The sequence below is a fragment of the Osmia lignaria genome, chromosome 14, assembly GCF_051020975.1.
Source record: "Osmia lignaria lignaria isolate PbOS001 chromosome 14, iyOsmLign1, whole genome shotgun sequence".
Lineage (NCBI taxonomy): Eukaryota > Metazoa > Arthropoda > Insecta > Hymenoptera > Megachilidae > Osmia > Osmia lignaria.
Window position 1 is genome coordinate 1,163,751 of NC_135045.1, and position 10,634 is coordinate 1,174,384.

Genomic DNA, 10,634 nt, shown 5'->3' on the forward strand with positions numbered 1-10,634 from the left:
TCAACTTAAAAATGCGTCGTCATTTAGTTCCATCCTCTAGAACTCACGATCAATCCAACCATGTTCAGAAACCTTGAGATTTTTATATAGATTCAATCCTGGAGGCTAAAGTCGTCGAAGCATCGTTTTGAAAGACAAAGACTCATCCTCCAGGATTTTTTCATTTAATTGCGTTAGCGTTGTTGCAAACTGCAAAACTTTCTCATTATTCTTCATTTGCTAATTTGCTCGTTTGCTAATTTGCAACGACTCCGGTTGCAAATACTCTTTATTATTACTATCGTAACTTCGCTGGCGTTGAAGACATTTTCATCACTCTTCGCTTATTAATTATTCCATTGAAGTTAAATTTGTGACGCTACTCTTTAATGACTCTTCGTTACAGCAAACATTTTAAAGTCTATAAATCTTTTGCAATGTGAGACTTCCAGCTATTGATATATAAGTTCACTTTGTACGCTTTTAAACTGATGCAGCTTTATGTCGACTTGATTGGAAAGCGTGGAATATAAATAGTTATCGTCGACAACTTTTCTATTATAACGTAAATTCCTTTCTAATCTCTTTTTCCTTGGATAATCAAGGATGCACTGAAAGCAAGATGAATCGTAGTATTCGATTGCTCAAATGACTATTTACTTATTCGATTAAAGTAAGCTTCTTATACTCGAGGAATTTATACAAACACTTTGTCAGAGAATTTCATTGATTAAACCAGTGGCGATTCTTCTTAGCACTGCAAACTGAAAGTTTCAACATCTTTAATGTACTAATATATATTTTATTTGACTTTTTAACCATAATTAAAAATGAACGACCACTCAATGGATGCTTACGAATTTAATTGCAGCAAGTACCTTCTAAATGCATCATTCGTATTCCAATCGAAAGTAGTACGCAAAGCCTTGAATGCTTCGTTTACTTAATTGCTTCAATTACTGACAGCTACTTGATGAGTGCGTTTACGTACTCTGCCATTTTTTCCTTAATTGTAAACGGCGACTTTCTAAAAGCAAAGTTCAGAATATTTGAATCAAAAGTGGAGTATGGAACCTTGAATGGTTCGTTTATTCAATGGCACTGACAAGTGTTTGATGGATGTCCGATACTGCTTCCGTCACACTTCAAGGTATGTATAATAATTTCTAAATGTAAGGGTCGTAATAATTCTATGAAAAGTGCTGTGTGGAACCTTGAATGGTCCGTTCATACTGGTCCGAACTACTGGTAGGTACTTCGTGAGTGCTGGATAACTCATAAATGCAATTTTGAATATCTAGAATTCACTTATTAGTTATTGCAAACTAACCGCCTTATAAGTGTAGATCTTTTTAAAGCATAATTTATCAGGTTTATATTGAAAATTACATACGTTCGATCAGTACTTACCGATTGATTTTCCATTATTTTTTTTTGTTTGTAACTAATGCGTCAATTTTCCGTCATATTAGACTTTCAGAACGTATCTATTAATCTTTTTCACAAATTGCATAATATTCATTTACTACTTTCAATTATCCTGAAACAAGTATGTTAAAGATTTAATACCACTGGTAAATACGTAAAGATTTATGCAAAATCATATATTCTTGCGCATTATCGTTTCCTCGACATTGCATTTCTCTACGAGGTGATCATCGATTTTTATGAAACAGCGAATTTAATAGATCAAGTGATACGATGGTTTTCAATTAGATACATAACAGGATTGCCAATAATATGGAAGATGGGTCTCTCTAAAAATTTAAACACCAAGTAATTGCTTGCTCCATTAATTACTTATGCGATACGTTGTAGCATATATTATTGCACATGTCTGCAGCAATGCTTGCACTTTTACTATTGTAATCAGCATATCAACTTTGTCACTAATGCATTTCAATAGATGTAGCAAAGTAAAATTGATTATGAAAACAGTCTGGGTATCGTGGGAGTTGCATTTGTTTGCAATAAATTAGCAGCTTAAATCTCGTTTATAATGCAATGTTACATTGTTTCTAAGGTGAGAAATGGGTTTCATACATCATAACAATTGATTCCATATATGTAAAAAATTGTGTTGATTTCTTATAAGCTGCTTACTTTCTCTTTATTTTCTGGGTGTGCAACTGCAAAATTTGCCGTATATTACAGTATTATTTAGCAGTTATTAACCCTTTGAAAAATATGTCAGGATATTCAGAATTCCGTGGTACCTGCCGGATTGTGTAGACGGTATAAGAACGAAATACGATGGAAAGCCGAGTAAAAAGAGAAAAGGTGACGACGACTAATTATTATTATTGAAAGAAGAAAACGGCTGACGATCGAGCTTGAAATCAGTCGAAAATACTGACGCAGACAAGAAGCAAGGGGAGGTGAGGAGAGACGAAGAAGAAGCCAGCTTGGTTTCGCTTCGACATCATCTTACATCGGCTCCATCGTCCAGCGTAATCGCGAATCAGCCTACCTGGAAGGGATATAAGACTACGGCTCCACGGCTTTGTATCGTCAGACGGTGGAGGAATATCGTTCGTAGTCGAGTTAAAAGGGAAAGAGAGGAACCTTGCCAACGTACGTGACGTTCGTTTGTTAGTCAGACAACCTGACTAGTTGTGGTTAACTCGCAGTGGTCAGTTAGCATCCTCCTGTTCGGATACACCTTGCTTATCGCTCGGCAGCAACAACCCGCTACGATCGTTTCTTCCTTCCACATCCTTTAATCCGAGCAACAAGATCGCGATTTTTCCCCCTGGTTCCATTCAAGAACCAGTATTCGTCCATCGAGCAACGGAAGGAACAGTCGTTCGTAGAGGTGCATCGAAAGCAATAGAGCGAAGGGTGAATTCAACGCCGCCATTCCTTTGAACGGGACAACCTGTTAAAGAGGAGCTTTCGCTGATTTTTCGACAATTTCTTCAGGATAAGGGTGAGTTTCATTTTAACTTTCGTTAATTTAGTAACTGATATGTTGAAAGAAAATTCATTCGCATCTCATTTCGATCTGTTAAAACACATACTAATTACAGTTTAAAAATTCATAATTTTACACCGTATGTTTAACGAAACTTTCAAACATAATTCTATTAACACGTTAAATACCACAGTGTCAACGGACGTGTGTAACAAGACATATTAAAACACTAATAATTAAACATACATTCTGTCGTATTACCATTGGTAAAATTGCAAAAGTCAAATTCTATAAACACTTTTAATTACAGTATTTAAAAGAAAAGGGTATGATAAAGTGGGAGCTTGTATTTGACTTGGTAAGAAGTTTTATCAGTGGCCAATCGTCTACTCGTTTCGAGACAATCAGCTTTCGAAATTCGATGCATCGGCGTTGTGTACATTGCAAAATAGTAATTACATGCTGAATAATGAATCGAGTCTTGCTAAACGCATCTCGAATCATCGGATAAATATTCTTCCAACAAAACGATCGAAGAGAAAATTCTTCAAATTTAGTAAATAATAAAAGAGCGAAGCACAATTACAAATAATTTGTTTCGCGCGGCAACAGAAAATATTTTTGCATTTGCACAAAGAATTTGTATTCTTATCACGTTGCACAATTGTTTTAATTCTTACAAATAAAATGGAACGACAGCGTTCGCCCGTTCAAACGTTAACGATGCTGAATCCGCAAAATTTTGCATAATATCGAACACGACTTTAACGAATGCTGATTTTAAATGATTCTTTCCTTACATTATTGCTTGACGTTTGGGGATTCCTTCGTTTCTTTCACTTTTTTCTTCTCGTTCAGTCATTTTGTAATGATTCATCCTGAGCTTTTACAGTTAAAGGAAGATGATGATACGATTTATTACCTCTGTATATTTTTTATTATTCCCAAATTTTCTAAACGTTCCTTTCGTGTATTAGTAAAACAACAAATTATAATTATTGCAAGCAAACAATTGCTGATTTTGTGCAAACGAATACGTGAATTACGGTACTTCCGATGCTTAATTAGCTGCTTACCGTGAAATTTATTCAAAGTTTAATTAGTTCAACGTGTGCCACGTTTAACCGATTGCTCGCAGTGATTCGTATACATATAAATGGTAATTTACAAATAACAGAACATCTAAATCTTTCTATTAGAATTGAAGATGATATCGAAGCAAAAAGATACTACTACCATAAAATGCACTAATCTTGTAAAAAAAAAAGTAAACGAAGATTTTTTTTAACTGCCTATAAAAATTCCTTAACCGAAATGCATTAAAAGGATATATCTGAAATTTTGAAAGTGCATGGATGGATTGCGATGAAAAACAATATGTGATTTAATATTTTTTATTGGAAAGTGTACACGTAAAAATGTAGTCGGACCAGATGAAATTATTTGTTACGTTTGGTTCGGAAACTGGAATCCACAGCTACCAGGTACCAGTTCGTTCCAAAGTCTGTTTTTGCCACTCGAATTGGTTTCATTCACGGTTACGGTCGCGCCCTTCGTCCACAAAACCAAGGCAGAAAGTAAAACGCGATTAAAAGGAAGAAAACTCAGCTTCTCCGTTCACTATTACGCCAACGAGTTGTAATTTGAAAACCTCTACTGATCGAAACGTCAACATCATCTAACCAAGTTTTCGTTTTTTGTTTTTGATTATTTAATTATTCTGGAAGTTTTATCGATCAATTGCTAAGATCATCAGTGACATACAGTAGAATAAATAGTTAAACAAGTATTCTCATATATGATGAACTTTTTAAATGATTCGATCATTTTCATAACTTGTGGATGGGTTTCACAACAAACATACACGTTTATTTCGATGGAAAATCGATGTAAAAAATTTGATTAATATGCATTTGTTACGTGTTGACGCAAACAGACAGCAGTGTTATTTGTAGAGGTATTTTTTGCCATTTTTAACATAATAAAATTAACGTTTTTCTGACATGAGTGTACAGGCTGTGAATATATTTTAAAGCGAAATCTATGATGTAGAACCACAGTCGATTAAATTATGCGTGAGAAAGAAATCATTTTACTGCATATTTCCGATGTATTTTTTTTTTCTACAAGAGGTTACTATCCGCTTGCACCACTGGTTACATACTTACATAAATTAAACGGTGTTTCATTCAACCTTTCTACACTTGCAATTGGTACAGATATCTAAAGTGCCAATATTCAAATTTAAAACATTCTAATCTAGCTTTAAATTTTGATCGATCGTTTCATTCTGTAGATGTATCTCCATGAATAATTCATGGATTAAAATATCAATAAACGTAGCGGTTTCGTTTGATTTACACAAACTTCCGATGAGCCGTTTAATTATTCATTTGGATCTGGGTTTAAATTAGTTAACGCTGAGACTAAGATTTCTCGCGAATTATAAAGGTTCAAGAACATTTAAACTATTGCATTTGATCCGGAGAAATATTACCAAATGGTTTCAGCTGCTTCTGGTTCCATAAATTATGACGGAAGTAGTTTCAAGGTGGAGCAGCATCGAAATGCCTAAATTATCTCAGCTGTTTGATCTTAAAATAAAAACCATGCTCCTTTCTTCTTTCGTACACGTTTACCTACGTTTCTACTTTTTGTAATCACTGACATGCAGTGAACGGAAACGAAGTTCCATTAGACATCTTCTTCGGCATTAATCATGCAGCGTTGTGTCAAATTACGAAATCTTCATGATAATAAAGATTTCAGAGAAAGAAAAGTATTTGAACAACTGGAATTAAATTGTTTTCATTTGTAATTCAAATTCGATCGGGTTTCCGTTTTGCGTCACAAGCATTGATTGCATTCAGACAAACACCTATTATTTTGTTTTCATTGCAACCGGTTGTGATACATTTTCCTTCTATGCTCCTTCCTCAAGGATATCTATAGGATTAACCACCGACAATATCTATATATGCGTATTGCTTTCGTAAACTTCGGCCACCTTGAACCCTGAAGAGTCGGTCTTTTATCTTTGACATTATGGTTAACGGTTCACACAAATGTGTTTCAGTTTGTTCCTTGTTCCGAAATGACGTGTTTCGCTCGACAGGATCACTGATCTCTGAAATGTACATATATGGATGATTATGTCAGAAATTCTTCTCTGACGAAGAGTTGAAATGTTCAGGAATTTAGTTTTTGCAGAAATCTTATAGACGACCCATTAAAAGTTTATCGTTTCAATGTTTAACTTTTTATTTGTCTATAATTCCGAACGACTTTAATGACTAGTTGGTCTGAGGCTTGGTAAAATTGCTCGTATAGATGTGAAAAGTAATTAAAGTGGGTTTCAGTCCGCTAAAATTTCTGAATAATCTTCTTTTAGAAATGATCAATTTTCGCCTTCGGCACTGCGATTCTAGGACTCTGAACAATGCATTCTCTAATAGAACGGAGAATGGAGCTAGAAGATTGAAAATATTTTCGTTGCGACATCAAAATTATTGTAATTTGCAGGTGCGATGTAGCAGAGTTGGTGTCGCGATGTTTACGAATCGCCTACTTTTACTCTACCTTTAACGATTCTGAGAAGTCGGGTTGCCGTCTGAAGGCGTTTTACGAACCGAAATGACAGTGATCGATGTACAGGATTAGACCGGGTTAGGTATTTTAAGTAACATGTCATCTTCTCAAAATCACAATAGATATCGAATTCATCTTTTCCATTTTTAATTAGCTTCTTAACAGTTAATGAACTGTTCATGTAACTCCATAATAATATTTTGAAGCAAGTTTCTTGTTATACTTGTTTTTCTATGTTAGAATAGTGCGATAATCATTTTTACATGAAAGATCATTGCATTCGACTTGTAATATTACGCAAGTGAGAAGATTATCAGCCGCGGAAGTGTTAATATTCATAAAGCCTTGGCTTCGTCGAAGGATATACAAATAAATTATCACGTATTGATCTTCAGATACAACACAAACACTCGGACATGTGTTGGAGAGAGCACTGTTTCAGGTTTCTATAGAGAGCCACGGGGATTTTCGGGCGAGTTTTAAACATAAAAAAGTCGTCGAACCATAGGTCAGGTAAAGCAAAGGGGCGCAGAAGAAACGGTCGAGCATTAACGATCTCGTTCACCTTGGTTCTTAGCTAGAGTTCCTCCTCGAGGTTTCTGGGCCCTTCCAGTCATTCTACCAGCTAAGAGTCACGATGTTTCCCTCATTCTCTTCTTCATCTTTCATTCCCTAGAGTCTGAAGTACAGTTAGCGGAAACGAATTACAATTACGAGAACGATAGGTTTCCCTAGCTATATTAACACTACATTTTCCACTTTTTTCTTCCTTTCTGACCACTTCGAAGAACTCTTTGTCTCTTGAACGATTATCTTCAATTACAAAGGCGAGTTTTCTATTTTTGTCGATCTGATATGAATAACAGTGCGCGTTGTAACGGTAACAGGTGTTATTATAAATGGTATTTGCTTCCTACTCCACCTACGCAAGTAATCTGGATTTACCTTTCGCAGAATTATTGTTATTCCATATATTTCATTGATGACTTCATCGAACTTCATTTTCTATCGTAAATTAATTGCTGGATTTTAATCACCTAATCAAATTGATTCTCGATAAAGTTTCTGTTGCATTTTACGTTAAGGAATTACAAATTCTCATAAGAAACTTTGATTTAGAGGGAGTTGAACGATACAAAGCCTGTGATACTTCTGAAAAAAGAACAAGGCGATTAATAGTTCGAAAGCACTGCCGTAATCGACGAAATCGACTTATGCAGGTGTACACGTGCTTCGATCCGGAAGAAATCAATCAGCTGTAATACATTGTAGCACCTAATTAATACCAACTAGGAAGCGTGTTTCTTGCCTCGTTTACTGTCCTTCAAATTTACGTAACTCTTTCTGAAATAGTATCGTTAGACAAATCTATCTCATGATCGATCATTGATATCCACCAATATCTTCTGTTATAGTCCAGGTGTTATAACGCCTCCTACAAATAGAAGACTGTCTTATTGTAAATCTTTCATTATTCTTGCGACAGAGCACAATTCTGTCCAGGTTGATTGCGCTTCGAGCAATTAGAAAGAGATGCATTTTATCCCGTATCTTCATCACAGATCCAAGGGCACTTGGTTGATTTTCGCTGATTCATGTTAATGTTGATGGATTTCGTCAATGACGTTTTCAGACCAGGAGATTTTCATGATTCACCTTCTCTCGCAAAAAGGGTTTCAGCGCGAATTTATAAACATTGTACTCATCTATAAAATGGAAAATCCAATTTTGTTAAAAAATACCTGTATACATTCATATATTTATGAGTTATTTCACCTTGTACTTCGCTACAAGTTTTTCTTGATGTTTACCCACTTTATCAATTTTCTCTAATGATATTCGTTTCATGAACAACTTTAATCTTCCGATCGAGGGAATTCGATGAATGCGATTAAGAAGTTGTAAGCAACATTGATTATAGACGTTTGTAGCAATCAGCAAAGATTAACTGTATATATTAAGTCTCTGTTTTCTTCTTTTCAGGTTCATCAGAAAAACACGAAGAACAATGTCGGGTATCGTGGATTGGTACAAAGACATCGTCTATAACAAACCTGGTAACGTGCATTTATAATCTAGTAATCTTTTCGAATACACAGGATGTTTCGTAACATTTGTGATTATACTCTTTTTACAGATCCACGGACGAGCGATTGGTTTTTGGTAACAGGGCCAGGTCCATTGTTCATGATCATTGTCACGTATGTCTACTTCAGCGTTTCAGCCGGACCGAGGTACATGAAAGACAAGAAGCCATATGAATTAAGAAATGTAATGATCTTATACAATTTCATACAAGTACTGCTCAGCATATATCTCGTTTACGAGGGGTTGATGGCTGGATGGGGAGGACAATACAGTTACCGCTGTCAACCTGTCGATTATTCGAACAATCCAATGGCTCTTAGGGTAAGTTTACTCTGATTTAAAGAATAATCGCATAATCATAGAAAAATTAGATTGTTATCAACTGGTTTCCACCTTGTAGATAGCTCGAGGTGTACACTTGTATTACTTGTGCAAGTTGTTCGAGCTGCTGGATACGGTCTTCTTTGTTCTGCGGAAGAAACAACGTCAGATCTCGTTCCTGCACGTCTACCACCATTCCCTGATGCCATTCTGCGCTTGGATTGGAGTACGTTATTTGCCCGGGGGTCATGGTACTCTGCTCGGTGTCATCAACGCATTCATCCACGTCATCATGTATGCCTACTACATGCTCTCCTCGATAGGGCCACACATGAACAAATATCTTTGGTGGAAGAAGTACTTGACGACGTTACAATTGATCCAGTTTAGTATCATCTTCCTGCACAATCTGCAGGTGTTTTTCAATGGATGCAATTTCCCGAAACCGATCTCATTTCTACTCTGTCTGAACGCGCTTATCTTCATTTACATGTTTAGCTCGTTCTATGTTGAAACTTATACTAAAAAGCGAGTGAGTGCCACGAAAGAGTGCACGAATGGTACGGTTAAGAACAAACCAGAATGAGAGTACATCGGATACACTAATCATTGATCATCCTAGACTGTTCACGTTCATTTAATTATTTTAAGTTCTTTAGAATAAATTTAATGAAAGGTTTGTTGAGTGTTTAACGGATGTGTTCGTTCTTCAAATATAAGAACTAAGCGATTTCTGGAAAACTGTTCGGAATGAAAGGCGAGAAATGATCTTTTCTTAGGTAAAAGTTTACGCATCATATTTGAAATTTCCGCCTTGTTCAAAGTATTGATAACGCAGAAATCGATCGATCGCTGAACAGAGTTCTTCGATCGTTATCAACCTCGATCTCATAGAATAACTCTGTACCTCCAACTGAGTTGGTAAGGCAGATTACTGAACAGCATTTTACCATTCAGTCTATTACCAGCGCCTACAGGTATGTACAGCTTCCACAGAGGCTCGGCGGGGTGTCTTTCGAAAATTTCCCCGACGTAAAAAAAAAGTCTGTATGTACAGGGCACAGTGGGTATGATAATCTTGCATGATTTATCGGTCCCTCTCTTACCACACTTGCACTGACAGTGAAAAGACACAATTTCGATTCCCTTTAATTCTATCTTATTAGAAATCAGTCAATCATTGAAATAATTGTTTCACAAACTTGTATTCACTTCATCCGCCTTGGTAAATAAATCATTTCAAAAGAGCACGTGAGTTATTTATTTAAATTACTTCATTTCCTTTCCAAATTATTTAAATAACTTACTCAACTTGTTTCCTCATTTTGCCCACCCTTCCCAGTAATTCATTATTTTATTCCACTTCATAGACGTCATAGACTACCGTGGCCCCTTATATCCATGTGTCCCTTACATCCCCAGGCCCCTTATATCCCCGTGCCTTTCATACTACAGTGTCCACAACATCCCTGCATCCCTTACATCTCTGCATCCCTTACATCACTGCATCCTTTACATCCACGCTTTCTTTATATCCTTGCATCCTTTCCTCCTCTATCACCCTTACATCCCAGCGTCCCTCACATCACCGTATGCCTAACATCCCACTATCCTTTACACCTTTCCATCCCTTACACTCTTCAATCCTTGACATCGCCCTATGTCTGTTCCTCTTACAACCCTGCTTCCCTTATAGCCCTGCAACCCACAAATCACTTTATTTCCTACAATTTGAAATAAATTT

At 36.2% G+C, this 10,634-nt stretch overlaps 1 protein-coding gene across 4 annotated transcripts in view; it reads left to right on the top strand.

The window, feature by feature from the left end:
* Positions 1-10,141, top strand: part of LOC117609188 (very long chain fatty acid elongase 7) — a 38,863-nt gene extending 28,722 nt beyond the window's left edge. The window contains exons 2-5 of one of the 4 annotated variants that reach the window (XM_034335200.2): positions 2,174-2,908; positions 8,465-8,538; positions 8,619-8,890; positions 8,970-10,139. In XM_034335200.2, coding sequence (XP_034191091.1) covers positions 8,490-8,538; positions 8,619-8,890; positions 8,970-9,476 — 828 coding nt within the window. In that variant the 5' untranslated portion in view covers positions 2,174-2,908; positions 8,465-8,489 and the 3' untranslated portion in view covers positions 9,477-10,139. Of the gene's footprint in view, positions 1-1,852; positions 2,909-2,932; positions 8,383-8,464; positions 8,539-8,618; positions 8,891-8,969 lie in introns of those variants that run through there. The other 3 variants (XM_076692053.1, XM_034335199.2, XM_034335198.2) reach the window with 3 other exon arrangements.
* Positions 10,142-10,634: the final 493 nt, after the last annotated feature.